Source organism: Marmota flaviventris, chromosome 2 (assembly GCF_047511675.1).
Source record: "Marmota flaviventris isolate mMarFla1 chromosome 2, mMarFla1.hap1, whole genome shotgun sequence".
In the NCBI taxonomy this organism is placed as follows: Eukaryota; Metazoa; Chordata; class Mammalia; order Rodentia; family Sciuridae; genus Marmota; species Marmota flaviventris.
Genome location: NC_092499.1, coordinates 141127009 through 141147782, shown reverse-complemented (window position 1 = coordinate 141147782; position 20774 = coordinate 141127009). Strand labels below are relative to the sequence as shown.

The window sequence follows — 20774 nt, the reverse complement described above, 5'->3', positions numbered from 1 at the left end:
GCTTGTGGTCCTTTCTTTCCTTGTCTCTTCATACTGTTCGCGTTCCTTTCTTCTTGGTGAAACTGTTGTGCTATTGAATTTTCCCCCTATATATTTATATTGGTCTTGTATAGTTGCAAAGTCTCCCTCGCAGGCACGGGCGGCGGCTCTGCCCCTCCGCCAATTGGGGCAATGTGCCTACCACGCCGGCAGGCCGCTGGGCCTGCTCTGCCAGTCGGTAGCAGGTCCGCCGTCCTTGCAGGCGCGGGCGGCGGCTCTGTCCCTCTGCGGGCCGCTAGGCTTGTTCTGTCGGTGGTCGCAGTTCTGCCTACTTTGCAGGCGCAGGCAGCGGCACTGCCCCTCTGCAGGCCTCTGGGGCTGTACTGCCAGTGGGTCGCAGGTCCGCCTACTTTGCAGGCGTGGGGGGGGGGCGGCTCTACCCTTCCTCAGGCCACTGGGCCTGTTCTGTCTCTCAGTTGCAGGTCTGACCTGTTCTGATGGTGGTCTCAGTTCCGACTACCTTGCAGGCGCGGGGGGGAGGGGGCGGCTCTGCCTCCCAGCAGGCCGCTGCTCCTCTTCTGCCGGTGGGTCGCAGGCCCGCCTACCTTGCAGGAGTGATTGGAAGCTCTGTCCCGCCGCGGGCCACTGGGCCTTTTCTGTCGGTGGTCACCCTTCCCCTACCTGGCAGGCGAGGGGGGTGGGGGGCGGCTCTGCCCCTCAGCAGGCCGCTGGGCCTGCTCTGTCTTTGGTCCCAGTTCCCTCTACTATGCCGGCGCAGGGGGAGGGGGCGGCTCAGCCTCTCAGCAGGCGGCTGCTCCTCTTCTGCCAGTGGGTCGCAGGCCCGCCTACCTTGCAGGAGTGATTGGAAGCTCTGTCCCGCCATGGGCCACTGGGCCTTTTCTGTCGGTGGTCACCCTTCCCCTACCTGGCAGGCGAGGGGGGTGGGGGGCGGCTCTGCCCCTCAGCAGGCCGCTGGGCCTGCTCTGTCTTTGGTCCCAGTTCCCTCTACTATGCCGGCGCAGGGGGAGGGGGCGGATCAACCTCTCAGCAGGCGACTGCTCCTCTTCTGCCGGTGGGTCGCAGGCCCGCCTACCTTGCAGGAGTGATTGGAAGCTCTGTCCCGCCCTGGGCCACTGGGCCTTTTCTGTCGGTGGTCACCCTTCCCCTACCTGGCAGGCGAGGGGGGTGGGGGGGGGCTCTGCCCCTCACCAGGCCGCTGGGCCTGCTCTGTCTTTGGTCCCAGTTCCCTCTACTATGCCGGCGCAGGGGGAGGGGGCGGCTCAGCCTCTCAGCAGGCGACTGCTCCTCTTCTGCCGGTGGGTCGCAGGCCCGCCTACCTTGCAGGAGTGATTGGAAGCTCTGTCCCGCCCTGGGCCACTGGGCCTTTTCTGTCGGTGGTCACCCTTCCCCTACCTGGCAGGCGAGGGGGGTGGGGGGCGGCTCTGCCCCTCAGCAGGCCGCTGGGCCTGCTCTGTCTTTGGTCCCAGTTCCCTCTACTATGCCGGCGCAGGGGGAGGGGGCGGCTCAGCCTCTCAGCAGGCGACTGCTCCTCTTCTGCCGGTGGGTCGCAGGCCCGCCTACCTTGCAGGAGTGATTGGAAGCTCTGTCCCGCCCTGGGCCACTGGGCCTTTTCTGTCGGTGGTCACCCTTCCCCTACCTGGCAGGCGAGGGGGGTGGGGGGCGGCTCTGCCCCTCAGCAGGCCGCTGGGCCTGCTCTGTCTTTGGTCCCAGTTCCCTCTACTATGCATATTTCATACTTTGATTCAAGTGGGTTATGAACTCCCATTTTTACCCCGTATACAGATTGCAGAATCACATCGGTTACACATCCACTGTTTTACATATTGCCATACTAGTGACTGTTGTATGCTGCTACCTTTCCTATCCTCTACTATCACCCCTCCCCTCCCCTCCCATCTTCTCTCTCTACCCCATCTACTGTAATTCATTTCTCTCCTTGTTTTTTTCCCATTCCCCAAACAACCTATTATATGTAATTTTGTATAACAATGAGGGTCTCCTTCCATTTCCATGCAGTTTCCCTTCTCTCTCCCTTTCCCTCCCACCTCTCATCCCTGTTTAATGTTAATCTTCTTCTCATGCTCTTCCTCCCTGCTCTGTTCTTAGTTGCTCTCCTTATATCAAAGAAGACATTTGGCATTTGTTTTTTAGGGATTGGCTAGCTTCACTTAGCATAATCTGCTCTAATGCCATCCATTTCCCTGCAGATGCCATGATTTTGTCATTTTTTAGTGCTGAGTAATACTCCATTGTGTATAAATGCCACATTTTTTTAATCCATTCATATACTGAAGGGCATCTAAGTTGGTTCCACAGTCTAGCTATTGTGAATTGTGCTACTATGAACATCGATGTAGCAGTATCCCTGTAGTATGCTCTTTTAAGGTCTTTAGGGAATAGACCGAGAAGGGCAATAGCTGGGTCAAATGGTGGTTCCATTCCCAGCTTTCCAAGAAATCTCCATACTGCTTTTCCAAATTGGCCGCACCAATTTGCAGTCCCACCAGCAATGTACAAGAGTACCCTTTTCCCCACATCCTCGCCAGCACTTGTTGTTGTTTGACTTCATAATGGCTGCCAATCTTACTGGAGTGAGATGGTATCTTAGGGTGGTTTTGATTTGCATTTCTCTGACTGCTAGAGATGGTGAGCATTTTTTCATGTACTTGTTGATTGATTGTATGTCCTCCTCTGAGAAGTGTCTGTTCAGGTCCTTGGCCCATTTGTTGATTGGGTTATTTGTTTTCTTATTGTTTAATTTTTTGAGTTCTTTGTATACTCTGGATATTAGGGCTCTATCTGAAGTGTGAGGAGTAAAGATTTGTTCCCATGATGTAGGCTCCCTATTTACCTCTCTTATTGTTTCTCTTGCTGAGAAAAAAACTTTTTAGTTTAAGTAAGTCCCATTTGTTGATTCTTGTTATTAACTCTTGTGCTATGGGTGTCCTATTAAGGAATTTGGAGCCCGACCCCACAGTATGTAGATTGGAGCCAACTTTTTCTTCTATCAGACGCAGAGTCTCTGTTTTGATATCAAGCTCCTTGATCCATTTTGAGTTAACTTTTGTGCGTGGCGAGAGAAAGGGATTCAGATTCATTTTGTTGCATATGGATTTCCAGTTCTCCCAGCACCATTTGTTGAAGATGGTATCCTTTCTCCATTGCATACTTTTGGCACCTTTGTCTAATATAAGGTAGTTGTAATTTTGTGGATTGGTCTCTGTATCCTCTTTTCTGTACCATTGGCCTACCTGCCTGTTTTGGTAACTATTGCTCTGTAGTATAGTTTAAAATCTGGTATCGCTATACTGCCAGTTTCACTCTTCCTGTTTAGAATTGCTTTTGCTATTCTGGGTCTTTTATTTTTCCAGATGAATTTCATGATTGTTTTTTCTATTTCTGCGAGGAATGTCGTTGGGATTTTTATTGGCATTGCATTGAACCTATAGAGTACTTTTGGTAGTATCGCCATGTTAATGATATTAGTTCTGCCTATCCATGAACAAGGTATATCTTTCCACCTTCTAAGGTCTTCTTCTATTTCTCTCTTTATGGTTCTGTAGTTTTCCTTGTATAGTTCTTTCACATCTTTTGTTAGGTTGATTCCCAAGTATTTTATTTTTTTGAGGATATTGTGAATGGGGTGGTTGTCCTCATTTCCATTTCAGAAGATTTGTCGCTGATATCCAGGAATGCCTTTGATTTATGCGTGTTGATTTTATATCCTGCCACTTTGCTGAATTCATTTATTAGCTCTAGTAGTTTCTTTGTAGACCCTTTTGGGTCTGCCAGTATAGAATCATGTTATCCACAAATAGTGATAATTTAAGTTCTTTTCCTATCTTTATGCCTTTAATTTCTTTCGTCTGTCTAATTGCTCTGGCCAGTGTTTCGAGAACTATGTTGAACAGAAGTGATGAGAGAGGGCATCCCTGTCTTGTTCCAGATTTTAGAGGGAATGCCTTCAATTTTTCTCCGTTTAAAATGATGCTAGCCTGAGGCTTAGCATAGATAGCTTTTACAATATTGAGGTATGTTCCTGTTATCCCTAGTTTTGAACATAAAGGGATGCTGTACTTTGTTTAATGCTTTTTCTGCATCTACCAAGATGACCATATGGTTCTTATCTTTAAGTCTATTGATGTGGTGAATAACATTTATTGATTTCCGTATATTGAACCAGCCTTGCATCCCAGGGATGAATCCTACTTGATCATGATACACAATCTTTTTGATATGTTTCTGTACCCGATTTGCCAGAATTTTATTGAGGATTTTTGCATCTATGTTCATTAAAGATATTGGTCTGTAGTTTTCTTTCTTTGAAGTGTCTTTATCTGGTTTAGGTATCAGGGTGATGTTGGCCTCGTAGAATGAATTTGGAAGTTCTCCCTCTTTTTCTATTTCCTGAAATAGCTTCAAAAGTATTGGTATTAGTTCTTCTTTAAAGGTTTTGTAAAACTCTGCTGTATACCCTTCTGGTCCTGGGCTTTTCTTAGTTGGTAGTCTTTTGATGGCTTCTTCGTTTCCTCAATTGATATTGGTCTGTTTAAGTTGTGTATATCCTTCTGACTCAATCTGGGCAGATCATATGACTTAAGAAATTTATCCATGCCTTCACTATCTTCTATTTTATTGGAGTATAAGGATTCAAAATAATTTCTAATTATCTTCTATATTTCTGTAGCGTCTGTCATGATATTGCCTTTTTCATCCCGTATGCTAGTAATTTGAGTTCTCTCTCTTCTTCTCTTCGTTAGCATGGCTAAGGGTCTGTCGATCTTATTTATTTTTTCAAAGAACCAATTTTTAGTTTTGTCAATTTTTTCAATTGTTTCTTTTGTTTCAGTTTCATTGATTTCAGCTCTGATTTTAATTATTTCTTGCCTTCTACTACTTTTGCTGTTGTTTTGCTCTTCTTTTTCTAGGGTTTTGAGATGAAGTGTGAGATCATTTATTTATTTTTTTCTTTTTTTAAGGAATGAACTCCAAGCAATGAAATTTCCTCTTAGAACTGCTTTCATTGTGTCCCATCGATTCCGATATGTTGTGTCTGTGTTTTCATTTATCTCTAAGAATTTTTTAATTTCCTCCTTGATGTCTTCTATAACCCATTGGTCATTCAGTAACATATTGTTCATTCTCCAAGTGATATAGGATTTTTCCTTCCTTCTTTTATTGTTGATTTCCAGTTTCATTCCATTATGATCAGGTAGGATGCATGGTATTATTTCTACTCCTTTATAATTTCTAAGAGTTTCCCTGTGACATAATATATGGTCTATTTTTGAGAAGGATCCATGTGCTGCTGTGAAAAAAGTGTAACTGCTTGACGTTGGGTGGTATATTCTATATATGTCGATTAAGTCTAGGTTATTAATTGTATTATTGAGTTCTATAGTTTCTTTATTCAACTTTTGTTTGTAAGATCTGTCCAGTGGTGAGAGAGGTGTGTTGAAGTCTCCCATAATTATTGTATGGTGGTCTATTAGACTCTTGAACTTGAGAAGAGTTTGTTTGATGAACATAGCTCCACCATTGTTTGGGGCATATATATTTATGATTGTTATGTCTTGTTGGTGTGTGATTCCCTTGAGCAGTATGTAATGTGCTTCTTTATCCCTTTTGATTAACTTTGGCATGAAGTCTATTTTATTTGATATGAGTATGGACACTCCTGCTTGTTTCCGAGGTCCATATGAGTGATATGATTTTTCCCAACCTTTTACCTTCAGTCTATGTATGTCTTTTCCTATCACATGCGTCTCCTGTAGGCAGCATATTGTTGGCTCTTTTTTTTTTTTTTTTTTTTGATCCATTCTACTAGCCTGTGTCTCTTGATTGGTGAGTTTAAGCCATTAATATTTAGGGTTACTATTGAGATATGGTTTGTACTTCCAGCCATATTTGTTTATTTATGTTACTTAACATGATTTGTTTTTCCTCTTTGATTATTTTTTCCTTTATGTACTACCTCCCACTATTGGTTTTCATTGTTATTTTTCATTTCCTCTTTCTGTAATGTTTTGCTGAGGATGTTTTGAAGAGCTGGTTTTTTAGCTGCAAATTCTTTTAACTTTTGTTTATCATGGAATGTTTTCATTTCATCTTCCATCCTGAAGCTTAATTTCACTGGATACATGATTCTTGGTTGGAGCCCATTTTCTTTCAGCATTTGAAATATGTTATTCCAGGGTCTTCTAGCTTTCAGAGTCTGTGTTGAAAGATCAGCTGTTATCCTGATTGATTTACCCCTAAATGTAATCTGCTTCCTTTCTCTTGTAGCTTTTAAAATTCTCTCCTTATTCTGTATTTTGGGCATCTTCATTACAATGTGTCTTGTTGTGAATCTTTTATGATTTTGCACATTCGGCATCCTGTACGCTTCTAGGATTTGGGATTCTGTTTCATTCTTCAAGTCTGGGAAGTTTTCTCATATTATTTCATTGAACAGATTGTTCATTCTTTTGGTTTGGACCTCTATACCTTCCTGTATCCTAAGAACTCTTAAATTTAGTCTCTTTATATTATCCCATATTTCTTGGATGTTCTGCTCATGGTTTCTTAACAGTCTCGCTGAGCTGTCTATGTTCTTTTCAAGTTGAAATACTTTGTCTTCATTGTCATCATTCTATCTTCTAAGTGTTCTACTCTGCTGGTAATACTCTCATTTGAGTTTTTAATTTGGTTTTTTGCTTCCTGAATTTCCAGGATTTCTGTTTTTTTTTTTTTTAAATAACCTCTATCTCCCTGTATAGTTGATGTTTTGCTTCTTGGATTTGTTTATATAATTCATTGTCGAAGTGATCTTTCATTGTCTGATTTTGCTGTCTAATGTCTTCCTTGAGACTCCTGATCATCTGAAGCATGTATATCCTGAATTCTTTATCTGACATTCCATCTGCTGTAGATATTACCTCTTTTAAAGTTGAGTTGACCTGCATTGCTGTTGTCCTTTCTTTCCTTGTCTTTTCATATTGCTCACGTTTCTTTCTGCTTTGTGAAACTGTTGTGTTATTGATTTTCCCCCTCTATATTTATATTTCTCTTGTGTAGTTGCAAAGTCTCCCTTTTGTGGAGAAAGACAATGTTAACAGTTCCCAATATCAATAGTACATCATCTAAGCACACGTTTTCCTTATTACTACATTTATAGCTAGACTGTATGTCTACAAATGTTGGTTTCGATTATCATTTACAAATATAGTCATTAGTTTCATGAAAGGCATACCGTCTCTGGGAGCATGAAGAAAACTGAATTTCAGGTGTAGGATGTTATATTTAGGGGGAAAGGAGTGAGGGTATGGGGTTAATCTAACTTAGTAACTTTGGAGAGCTCTAACCAATCGATGGGTAATTTATGGAAGAATGTATAGATTCAAACTCCTATCTGTATTTATAAGATTACCCTACTTATAAATAGTAAAATTTAGGGGGTTGCAAGTGGGATAGAGGGAGTAAGAAGGAGAAAAACAAATATGAAGGAAAGAGAGAGAAAAAAGAGAGCGGGAAAAAGAAAATAAGAGAAAAAAGAAAAGAAATAAAAGGAGGGGAGGGAGGTGGGGCATATGGAATTCCTCTATATTATATATTCTGGTGGTTTAGTTATTAAAGACCTTTTCCATGCACAATTCTTGGTTTCACATATGTTGAGGTTGTGAGGACCAGAGGGGGAAGGGTAGAGGAGACTGGATGAATGGATGAAAAGAGAGAGAGAAGAGAAAAAAAGAAAAAAGAAAAAGAAAAAAAAGTCTCTCAGAACTCTGTTTTCTTTTCTTCCAGTAGGTGGTGTTGTCTATTCCTAGTTTGAGTCTCTGCGTTCAGGGTGGTGTTGGTAGTCAGTGTGAGAGGACTTGAGCTTCCACCTGTGGACTCTCTACTCTTATTCTCTGATGTAAACCAGGTGCCTGATCCGCTGCAGAACCGAGCTGGTAGCCACGCCCACCGGTTTATGGGTTTTAAGGGTTGGTTGGATTTTCCAAGATGAGTTCCATTAGTTTTTCTCATAAGGTGTTTGATGAGGTGGGGGGTGTTGGGGTGACCTTATGTTTGTCCAGAGCTCGGTCAGGTGACCACACAGGTGGGCGGCTGGGCCCCTCCTCCAGTTGGGGTGGTCTGTCTACCGCACAGGCGGGAGGCTGGGCTCCTCCTGCATTGTTTTCAGTTTTTAATGCTACAATACCTAAAGTTGCTGCAAACATTCTTATGCATAGAGCTTTGCCAGCTTTCTTTTAGTGGACTTAGTAAAGGTTTTTATACAGGTTTAATTCAGAGCAGGAGATATATTTATTTAAATGTTACCATGTTTCAAATTGCAAGATTCATCCCTGCTGTGCTTTTCTCTATAATACTTGCTATCTTCTAGGTGACTTACTTGTCTTGATTGCCCTTTTCTCCCTTGTTGAATATATAAGCTCTCAACAGAAGAGGGATGTTGGTTTTGTTTCACCAGCACCTTGAATAGTGCCCGGCAAATAAATACTTGCTGAATGAATTAATAGTGGGATTTACTCAGACCTGTAGGATAAGATGGGTTTTGATGAATGTCAGTAGCAACAGACATTAATGGAAGCCAGTGAGAAAATAATTGCAGTGACAGGTCTTTAGCGGAACTGAGAAGCAACAACAGTCCATAGGGACAACGAAATGAGAGATTGAAAAGTTAGTACCTGGAGGTAACTTGACAACCAAAGCACCTTCCTCTGGAAGGTCAGGATGGGAGAGGTAGAATGTAAATAACTTGTTGTCAGAGACAGGGACTTCCCAAGGTTTAAAGAATAGAAATGGAACAATTTAAGAATTAAACAACTCAGCTTGAAAATTGAGTTTACAGAGAAATTGTCACTTTCTCATTTGGTGTAACTGATTTTTTTTTTTTTGAGCCATTCCATTGAACTTTTAAGGGTCTAACTTATCGGTAGGTACTTTTTATTAGAGGTCGTTTTACCCAAAGTAGAGTAGCTTGACAAATTCATAAATATATAAAATACATAAATAAGTACATAAAACATTTAGCACAGTATATGCCAGTCTTATTTTAAGCAACTATTAGGTACCCTGTTTTGGGAGATATGAGAACTAGGCCCAGGGGCGCTTTACCACTGAGGTATATTCCCAGCCCTTTCTTATGTTTTATTTAGAGACAGGGTCTCCTGTGTTGCATAGGACCCTGCTAAATTGCTGAGGCTGGCTATGAGCTCTCACTCTTCTTCTGCCTCAGCCTCCAGAGCTGCTGGAATTACAGGCATGCGCCACTGCACCTGGTTTAGGCAGTCATTCTTCAGTATGGAAATTGCAATAGTGTTCTTTGCAATAGCCTTCATTGTTACCCTGAAGTGCATGCTTTTATACTTTTTTAAAAGGCATTTCACTTCACCACACTCTTAAAATATCATTTGTTCCCAAGTTGAGTTATTAATGACAGGTATGATTTATGAGGTAAAAAAGTTTCTGGAGAGACAATTGAATTATTTGTGTCTCTCTCTTGATTTTTTAGTTTCTTTCATTTCAAAACATGACATTGATGTCATATATAACCTTTCTCTTCCCCCATAATCTCTTAAGATACTTTACCAATGTACTGTTTGCTTAGGTGAAATATAATATGAGGAACCCAAAACACCAGTGTTATAAGAAAAGAAAAAATAAAGAACATTTCAGATAAGGAGGGAAGGATTAATAGCATAATCTTATTGTTGTACCTAATATTTGAGCTACTAGGTATCTACTCAGAATGATGTTTGAGAACTGTTTTCAGTATTTTTAAAGCTTTAAGAAGAAATAGGATTTTCTGATAAATACAGAAAAGAAGATGAACAAGGAAGGAAGGCATACTAGGAACTATTTTTAAGTGAATGAAAGCAGGAGTAATAGGCAACATCATTTTTTTATTTTTCCATGCCAAATAGTAAAGACATAGTTCTTTGTATTCTAATTCTTGAAAATCCCTTCGTGTGCATTATGTAATGAAGGCCCAAAGAAATTAAGAGACTAACATCATGTAGCTAGGAAATAACAGCCCTGTAGTTTGAATTCAGAAATCTCCAACTCTGTCATTACACCTTATATCAAACTAACAAGAATGGACAGTGACACAAAGGATCAGAACTTTAGAAATTTTTATACTTCTGTTGAACACCGAAAAGGCTGCATAACTCTTGAAATGTGTGCCAAAATACTGTAATTGGGAATATGAGGTTGTATGGTGTACCATTGTCTGCTTTCATTGCTGGTTTATCTTGTGCCCTGAAATTCCTTCATCTGCTGTGAAAAACACAATAGACATTTTGGTTTGTGTTTCATGCAAGCATTATGAGTGTGTCTTATAGAAGCAAGGGTAGAATTAGAGGTACTGTGGCCCTTACAAAACAAATTCACTTGCCTTGATCCAAACAACTGACTTTTAATAGTGGAACTATATAGAGACTTCATGCTTTGAGGCCCATGTCAGAAATGCTTTGTTATATGCCTGTACCCTTGTCAATTTTATTTGTATATATGTTTGTAATGAAATCAGCACAGTTTTTTGTTTATTGTTGTTTATTTTTAGTGGTGCTGTGAATTGAACCCAGGGCCTTATACATACTAGGCAAGCAATCTATCAATGAGCTACACCCCAGCCCTGTTTCTTCTTTAAATTAAAAATAAATTAATGATTCAAAACAGAATCTTATAATTATATTAATAAGGATAGTATAAGGCATTTTATAGTTTTCTCTGTGGAATTGACTTCAAGAAGTTTGAGGGTGTTTCGTCCACTCATTACAAACGTTAAAGTACCATTAAAGGGGTTGTAGCAACTGGGTATTTCTTCCCATATAATCTGTAATTAGTGTAAGGTATAATCTATTAAACAGCAATTTTTAATAAATCTTGCTACTATTGGAAACCAGGCTAAAGCCATCTTTCTTAACACATTATTTGGTTGTTAGCATAATATCAGCTATTTTAAGATCCTAAACTTCTCTTTATCTTAATCAAAAGAATGTCTTTAGGGAGGAATCCTGTGGTTTCCATTTGCCCAATTTGTAATCTCTTATTGAGGAGGATAGAGAAATTTGTTATATTCCTGTATTATTGGGGAGCTATATAAACCAAAAAATTGCTATAGAGCCTTAATAGCAGTCAGGTTAGAAATATGATGTGATATTTGCTGGGTTAAACCTACACATTGGGAGATTGTGTTTATGTATTAACCAGAGTTTACTTGCTTGCAGGGAGAATGCTAGAGAGCCAGACTCCTGGAGCAGTTTATCCTATGAAATCCCTTATGGAGATTGTTCTGTGAGGCATCATCGAGAATTGGACATCTATACATTGACCTCTGAGTCTGAATCACATCATGAACCTCCGTTTCCTGGAGACACTTGCTCTGGACATATTTTTAAACTTATGAATATCCAACAGCAACTGATGGTAAGAAGAAAGTTTTCATTTGCAGGTTTATGTATGTTCCTGTGTGTGTCCCTCTCTATCCCAGTGAAGCTTGCTGTTAAAACATAAAATGCCTCCACCAAGGCCATGAAACCTATAAAGCAGCGTTCATGGTATTAGATGATATCACTTAAGATACAGAATTAGCATTAGGGTTGTAGTAGTAGGGGGCTGAGTGTTTTAAATTGACTTTTGCCAGATTTATAAACACACATTGTAGATGTAGAAGTAAGAAACAACTAGAACTAAATTTTCCTGGCATAAAAGGAAATTTGTCTGTGTTTGGTTTAATTTTGTAGAACTAAATGAGGGAAAAGAGTTTCTGAGATTGTTGCTAAAGAACAAGAACCCAGTTTGCTCATCAATGAAACCTTTTCCCAGCTGTTTTAGTGAGTGATTATAGTGTTGCTATATTCAAATTGATAGTTACATGGTTAAAAAGATCACTAAAAAAATTTAAAATTTTATAATCCATTCAGTCCTTCAAGATAAAGTTGTTACCAGACATAAAAACATTACAGACTCCCTGGTAGCATTTATTATGAGTAGTATAGACGTCATATGGGTACATTTCTCTTGACCACAACATCTGAAAGGCTAAGTTTAATTTTCCATGTTGTTTATTTCAGAGCTGATTGGATTTGGATACAGTTTGTTAATAATTTCATTTAAGGTCATTTAGGTTCAGTTCAATGGCAGAGGCTTCTTTGAGAGCAGACATGATTTCTGAGACCAGCAGGCCAAAAGATTCCATAGTAGGGTTGTATAATGTGCCTGCCTCTGTCTTTTTGAATTGTTTGTTCCAAAGCAGTCATTTTATTTTCCTTTGAAGAGACTACTAGAAAATCAGTTTTTTCCCCCTTAGAACTCTTCTTACTAGGTGAATGATTGTCCACTTGAAAATTGCAATTAATAGATGTCAAAGCTACCAGAAAGGTATGGTTGGCAGAAAATATGAGCAGTTAAAACTGTGGAGGATGCATGTATTAGGAGCTTCCAAAATTCTTCAGGTAACATTACTTATTTCTGCAGATCTCTGTTTTGTAATGTTCATTAAATGTTGTGACCTGCTTTCATAGTTTTTAGGAGACTGTTGCTTTCAGTATGAATGGTATCAAGTTAATTTTGAATACTCTTAAGTGTAGCCTGCAAGCCTTTAGTGAAAATCCTTTTTTTTTTCTTTTGTGGTATTCTCTAATAGAGATACTTTAATGAGGATGACACATTTTACTCTTTTATATATAAATTTTTACAGTAGACTCAGGAATTAGGAAGAGTCTCATGATATAGTGTGCAGCATATTTACTGAATGACTAGATGATTGAGAGGACAGATGACAGTAGGTATGCATGAGATCATTGTAGTTGTTCGAATAATAACAAATAATAACAAATCACATATTTTAAAATAATTTTAATGTATCATGCAAATAGTATTCCTATAACAATTGCTGAAGTCAGGATATAAACTTACTAAAGACTCCTGTGTAATTTTTTCCCCTCCATTTTTCCTAAGACTGGTCTATATACGCATGGGAATTTTACATAATTATAACAGATTAAGTATATAATTTTTTCCCCACATTGTATTATAAATGTTATTTTCTGATTATACTATGGTCTTTATAGTTAACATTTATATAATAGCATAGTATTCCTTCCATCAGGTTGATGAACCATGATTGTCTTAACCATTCCCTTGTGGCTTCTATTGCTTACATTAAAAAAAAATACTTTAAAGTTGCAAAAAATATTTTTGAGATTACTTGTAATATCTCAAGTCCCAGTACCCTCTGAGAGTAATTAAGTTAGACATTAGTGCTGTATGTTCTCATATAAGTCAGTATTGACATCAAAATGTCAAAGAATACCTACCATGCCACTTTTTTGTTTTTTCCTGGAATTTGAACCCAGGGCCCCATGCATGCTAGGCAGTCATTCTTCCCCTGAGCTATATCCTCAGTCATGTCACTGCTCTTGAAATTATGAACCAATATGTAAAAAAGTTAAACTAGATTGGTTGGGCTTTTTTGGGAGATTAAAGGATTCTTTGTAACTCATCAGGGAGTGTTTAGGATACATAGACATCTGATTGCATCTTGTGTTGTGGTTAAAAACAGTTTATGAAACTGGTTAGGATTTATTTATACTTGAATATATGAGACAGGATTAAAGTAGACACTTCCCCTTTAATGAATATATTAAAAAGCATACTTTGAAGGTGCTCACAGTGCTTTTTAAAACTCTTTTATTTGTTCTAATTAGTTATATATAACAGTAGAATGCATTTTGACACATTGTACACAAATGGAGCACAAATTCTCATTCCTCTGGCTATACATGTACTGATGCAGAAGTCACGCCAGTAGTATAGGCCAGTAGTATAGTCATGCGTGTATATAGGGTAATAATGTCTGTCTCTTTCCACCATCTGTCCCACCCTCATACCCCTCCCTTTTCCTCCCTCACTCCCCTCTGCCCAATCCAAAGTTCCTTCATTCTTTCCTTACCCCCCCCAATTGTGGATCAGAATCTGCTTTTTTGGGGTTTGGCTTATTTCACTTAGCATGATATTCTCCAGCTCCATCCATTTACCTGCAAATGCCATAATTTCTTTCTTCTTTAAGGCTGTGTAATATTCCATATCACATATTCTTTATCCATTCATCTGATGAAGGGCATCTATGTTGGTTCCATAGCTTAGCTATTGTGAACTGAGCTGCTACATTGATGTGGCTGTGTCACTGCAGTATGCTAATTTAAAGTTCTTTGGTTATATGCCAACGAATGGGATAACTAGGTCAAATGGTGGTTTCATTCCAAGTTTTCTGAGGCATCTCCATATTGCTTTCTATAGTGGTGCACCAATTTGCGGTCCCACCAGCAATATATGAGTGTACCTTTCCCCCCATATCCTCACTAACACTTACTGTTGATTGTATTCTTAATAATTTCCATTCTGACTGGAGTGAGATGAAATCTTAGAGTAGTTTTGATTTGCATTTCTCTAATTGCTAGAGATGGTGAACATTTTTCCATATTTGTTGGTAGATTGTATTTCTTCTTGGCTCACAGTGCTTTTTTAAAATAAGATTTTTGAGCCTTAGTTTTAATCTACTTTCTAGCATAATTTTCTATATAGAAAAGAATCAGTGAGTATTTCCTAAGTCATTTTTAACACCCCAGTGGAGAGAGGAAAATAATACAGAAATGAGAGATAATTAGGGCTGGGGTTGTGGCTCAGTGGTAGAGCGCTCGCCTGGCACGTGGGAGGCCCTGAGTTCGATCCTCAGCACAACATAAAAAAAAAATAAACATATTAAAAAAGAGAGAGAGATAATTAATTTGTATTTGCTTAGATCACCGTATCATGTGACCTTGGAAGGGCCAAGAGGGTAGTGAGTTATGTTCAGTAGAGTTGGGCTTATAAGTATCAGTGACATCTTCTCTCGAATAGCTTTTTAAAAAAGTTATCTTTGGAAAAAAAAATAAATAAAAATAAAAAGTTATCTTTGATTTCCTCCTAGAAAACAAACCTCAAGCAGATGGACAATCTTACGCCCTTAATGATGACAGCACAGGATCCTTCCAGTGTGCCCAGTGCCCCAGAGACAGATGGCCAGTTTCTTCTCTGTTCACCTGAGTCCTCCAATAGCCAGCAGCTTTCTCCTCCTCCTAAAGAGACTGTGAGCACTGTGTGCTGCCAGGGGAGCCCTGTTGGACCAATTGAGAATTCCTGTGAGTTTTCAAGTGTAGTTGAGGAAGAGAAGACAGACCGATCTGACAGTAAAAAAAATAAAGGCGTGGCGAGAAAAGGGGAAGAGGTGGAGCCAGAACCTATTATGGACTCTGGAACTGTGTCCAATCAAGACAGCTGCATTCAGAGCATGCCTGACTGTAGAGTAAAGGGCACAGCTGGCCTGCTATCCTGTGGAAACCAAAATGAAGAAACTGGAAGAATGTCTTGTAGAATGGGCACAGACGAGGAGTCTTTGAGCATTGGAGGCAGTGTGCTGCAGGGAGATGTGGTCACAGAGTTAGGCACAGCCCAGCATTTCTCAGGGGGTGAACTAGCAGACAGTTCAACAGCAGAAAGCAGCGCCTCACAAGGTGCAGGGGAAGTGGAACATAGCCTCATGAACATAGCTGCTGCCACCCAGAATAATATGCCTCAAGCAGTAGAAAGTACACAGGAAAGATTTGAGAAGTCAAATATCAGCACAACTGGAGCCGCTGACATACCAGTCATAAGTGAGCCTGTGGATAAAATCAGTGTTCCAAACTGTGTCTTTGCCACAAGTGCCCCGAGTAGTGACAGACCTGCTGAGTCTTCATTTGGATTTAGTCTTGGAGAAACCCCCATTGAAAAAACAGCAGAAACTGAAACTTCTGGAAGTTGTGAGGAAAGTGCTGATGCTCTAGATCAGAATTCTCTGATAATCCCAACTGCTACAAATAACAAGATTTTAGATGAATTAGAGCCTAGCACTTCCTTAGCAGACAGATGTGAAGCAGTGTTACCTTTGGATTTACTCTTTTCTGAGATAGAAAAAGATGTAATGCCAAACCAGGGATCAGAAATGAATTCATCTCATACTCAAAGCCAAAACAGAAAATTACTGGCTTATTGTGCCAATGGAGATGATAAACTCTGCTCTGACTCGGAATGTCAACAGAACACAGTGACTTCTAGTGGTGAAGTGATTGCAAAACATTGCAATGACTTGGTCAGCCAACCTGAAAACACCATGAAAGGGCAACCCAAAACACAAGACCCATCCACTGCCATCTGCCTTGAAGACCAACAAGTGAATACAATCACTTCAGAATGTGTAGATTTGTGTCCTCTCAAAGTTTTGAATAAAAAAGGTCAGGGAAAAGATTCAAAACTAGTTACGCTTTTAACAAGTGTTCTTGAGGTAGTTTCACCTCTGTATCCAATTGTGCCTAAAACTGAGAAAGAACTGGTTCCAGACCAGGCGGTGCCATCTGACAGCACTTTCTCTCTGGCAGCCAGTCCAGGCAGTGAATCAGTAACCAAAGATGACGCACTTTCTCTTGTCCCCTCCCAGAAAGAAAAGGGAACAGCAACTCCTGAACTACACAGGGCTTCAGCTTGTAGAGATGGCCTGGCTGGAGGAGATTTATATGATCCTGCTGAACAGTTGCCAGGAGACAGGGCAATAGGCCTGTCCTTGCCCTTGGCTGCTGTGGAGCTTCAGCTAAGTATGGGGAATACCAGCCCCGGAAGACATGGTGGGGAGCTTGAAGGTCCTGGCCCCTCATCAGCTCCTGAAGTTCTGACTAACTCTTCTCTACTGAGTGTGGGTAAGGCCACTTTGACTTCTAATTCAGTTTTCATTGAAGAAGGCAAAAATCTGGTGGTTACAGAAAGCTCTATAGTGCAGAGACAAGATGACAAGGACAGAGCAGTGCCTTGTTCCTCCATTAAGGGAGACATGCTTTCTTCAGGAACATTTCAGGAAGAGCAGAGAACACTACCTCCCGGACAAGAGACTCCAAAATTCTGTGAAAAACCTACGTTGGTGGCCTGTGCTGAGGACAAAGCACTTCAGCCCAGCCATTCACTGGGCACACCCTCTGCTTGTCTTAAGACAGAAACTAAACATAACAAGGAAGTGGCCCCACAAGTCTCCCTGCTGACTGAAGGTGGGGCTGCACAGAGCCTGGTGCCACCAGGAGCAAATCTGGCTACAGACTCAAGGCAGGAAGCCTTGAATGCAGAACAGAACAGCTCACCTCTGTTGTCTGGTTTGCTGCCAGATGAATCTGAGGCTCTTGACTGCAATCCACCTTTTGCTCTGGATGTGGGAGTTGATAATACTGAATCCCAGGGAAAAACCACTGTTCATGAGTTGAGTGGAAATGTGATGGTGGATGTTGCAATGGTTAATGCTCTCCGAGGTACTGCTAGGCCCAGAAGAAAGGATACATCACCCAACATCCAAAACATCCCAATTTCAGAAGTTTTATTGAGCCAGGAGAAGAATGTGATCCAGAGTTTGCCAGGAGATTTACCAAACAAAGGTATGACTGGACTACAGGGAACTGCAAACCCGGGGATGGTACCTCCTGATTGGAAGACAGGGAAGCAGGAGAGAGCAGACCACGGCTATTCTATGGGTGACTCTGAAGAGTCACAAGTGGATGATGGAGCACTGCAGCTTATTGCTAAGGAGCTCCCCACACAGACAGGGCTCTCAGCTCTCGATGACAAGGCTCCCACTGGCATGAGAGAAGTCACACAAATCTTGGCTCCAGGCAGGGAAAGGAGTGATCGCATGGTCTCTGTTGAAGCTGCACATGTGCCTGAGGGAGCAGACTTGCTAGAGGTGACTGCCTGCCGTATAGTGGAAGCTGTCATTGAAGGAGTCAAAGCCTCAGGAGTGCTGATTCCTGAGGGGAAAATCAGTCAGTTATCACCATCTGGTCCTGATCTGGGCCCTAGGACAGAACAGCTGACTGGGAACCCTTCAGGATGTTTTGCTGGAAGGGAGGAGCCAGAGATTGGTCAGCCCGAGCTGGCAACAGGTAAGCAAAGCAAAATACAAAATTAATATTTCAAGAAGCAGATTTCCTTTACAGTCTCTGGGACATGCTGTAAAATACAGGTGTCTTTGTTGTTTGAAGGTCTTTCTTGCTCATTGAGTAGATTGCCAAGTGAATAGACACCACCATCAAGAGACGCACATCGTCTTGGGGTTGGACAGATTTTGCTTCCTGTATTATAGACTCACAGCTTGATTGCTTAAGCCTGTAAGTGCTCTGTCACACTGGAGCAGTTGCAACTTTCCAAACTGGAAGGTGGTGCCTAGATCACAAGTACTGTAAAAGATGAAGGAATTTAGCAGATGTTTTTATTTACACGGCCTAGTTCTTTTCTTTGGAACCATAAAACAGTGCTGTAAAGGATGTGTTTTATTTACAAGCCTGAAACTCTTCCTCTTTATCATTCTGTCTGTATTCTGAGAAAATTTAGAGTCAGAGTAGTTTTATGAACAGCTATAAATAAGTATCATTTTAAACCCAGCACCCAAAATGGTGGTATGAGGTCAGTGGTTTGACTGAGGAGACTCCCTCCTTTTCCTGCCTGAGGAGCAAAACTCCAGTTCCATTGCTTATTACTTCTGAGCAGAGTCTGAGAATTCAGGACCCTGCACAACACAGAGGATAGGATGCAGGATTTCCGCCCAAGCCCAGTCTGCTGAGCTGCTGTCACCAGGCAGACCTTGTGTCTGCTTATCTTGGTGAAGCAGCTGCACTGAGCAGATTGCTCATACAGCAGCCTGTTCCATCTATGGGTAACCACGTCCAGAGACAGCAAAGAGAAACCACTGTTGCTCAGTGGAAATAAACTATCTGAATAAAACTTCTTATTGGGGGTTGAGACTGAAGCTGAAACTGGAGTCTGTCTTGGTCTTGACTTCTGAAGTCTTTAAAGGTCAGTTGGATGCACATTCTTATACTACCATCTGCTACCATCGATAGACAGAAGACCTATCTGCATGCCTGCCCCTGTGCTTTTGTAGGTAAGAGATAGCTTGTTTATCCTTATTATTTGGTTGTTTTTGTTCTGTTTTTTCCCCTTTTTAAATTTTGACAAGCTTTTATATTATAGTACGTGTTAGGAGTGTGGGGTGTGGTGTGGTGAGAAACGGAGCAACAAAAACAATTGCTTAAGAAGAAGTGCAATTTAAACACAGTGGTTAATTTCCCTGGTAAAGAGCTTTTAGCCATTTTGTACCCTCCACCCTGTCCCAGCTGGGGGATTTAAGTAATCGGAAGTAGAATTTTTGGTGACTAAAGGTTTTTAGATTTATTAATGCTTTAAATTATTAGTGATAGAAATTTGTTGATTGCTGTCTCAGAATTTAAATGAGAATGTCTCTACTGTTTTAAATAAGGCACAACAACAAGTCTATTTTGGGGCCCCTGGCAGGTTGGCATTTCAGAAGAATGGGAGTGGCTGTAAGTTGATGCCTGGCTATGTTCATTTAATTTGGGTGCTGTGTCCTTGGCCACTTGGGTGGAATTATTTCTTCTTCTGACTCCATGGTCAGAATTTAACCCAAGCAACTTTGTACTATGTAGGGTTTGTGTCTGTAGTGCTGTATGAGAAAAGGTGACAATGGAGAATTTCAAACTTTAATAGTACATAAGTGTAGTGAATACACTAGGAAGTGTTTTAAGATTGTAAACTCTTTAAGAAGGAAGAAAGCACAAATCAAAATTTAATAAATAAATAAAAGGAAATTAAAAAGGAAAGAAAATAGGAAATTTCAACAGTGTATGTGGTCTTGAGATTGGTGTATTTTATGTATGTGAATTACTTGTCCTGTTTCCAAAAGGTGTCTTCATAGGTTTACTGTTCTCATGATCTCAAACTACAGGGAAAAGTATCCAGTGATAAAGAAATCGGTGCCTTCTTCAGAAATTAGGGCTGGGAAAAGTCCCTGGTCACATTACCCTAAGAAAAAGCACCTGAGTCTGATCTCAGAGCCAAAGGGTATTTCCTAGGAAATTTACATTTCACTTGTAAATTTAACTATGTAGTTTTACCAGAGAGGAAACATAGGTTTAGCTGCTGATTTGGAAAGAGCCAGATAGAATAAAGGGGATGTGATCTCTCACCCATCAAAAGCATTGATTGCAGTGCTTAGGAAGTTGGTGGTGCATGACTGAACCATGCCAGTCCCACAGAGCTACCAACACCCCTCACATCTCTGTAATCACTGTTTACCATTGGAACTGGTTGCTATGTGCCAAGATACATATTTTCTGTTTTGGGGTATAGGAAAGTAAGGTTGTGCCAAGAATACCATCCCTAGATGAATAAAATAAAATTAAAAAAAAAATCAACACCTATTCCTCCAATTACTCTCACTTAGAAATATTTTGATAAAGGGGTATTTCTAAAGGCATTGTTCAGTGAAAATTTTTTTTTAACTTTATAGTTTATAAAACTTAGATTTTGATACTCTGGGCAAAGAAACTTCTTAATCCATTTTTAAATTGGTAGTAAGATTATATAATTATAAAGGCAAGGAGAGAAAAAAGGAGATTTATAAATGTTCGTTTATAGGAATCTAACCTTCCCAAATCAAAAGAGAACTTTGGACATGTTGCATGTACTTCTAGAATAAAATCTTAATTAGTATAATTTATTATTTGGCAAAAGAAACAAGCTTTGTGTTTTTTGGTATTTGTAGGGAGCATTTTTATTTGTCAGAGTAGTGGTATCATGAGATCAATGAAGACCACAGCACATTTTTCACATGAAAATGAGATGACAGTTCTGTTTGCATTTAGAATACTGAGACA

General features: G+C 40.4%; 1 protein-coding gene and 1 non-coding gene across 8 annotated transcripts in view; both read left to right on the top strand.

Annotated features, from left to right (window-relative positions):
* The window catches only part of Akap13 (A-kinase anchoring protein 13), a 346713-nt gene that overhangs the window by 168175 nt on the left and 157764 nt on the right, over positions 1–20774 (top strand). For all 7 annotated transcript variants that reach the window (XM_071608649.1, XM_071608648.1, XM_071608646.1 and 4 more), the window contains exons 6-7: positions 11217–11415; positions 14960–17984. In XM_071608649.1, the coding sequence (XP_071464750.1) occupies positions 11217–11415; positions 14960–17984 (3224 nt within the window). The remainder of the gene's footprint in view (positions 1–11216; positions 11416–14959; positions 17985–20774) is intronic.
* On the top strand, positions 14665–14732 carry Trnaa-ggc (transfer RNA alanine (anticodon GGC)). The gene has a single exon. It is a non-coding gene; the product is annotated as a tRNA-Ala (tRNA).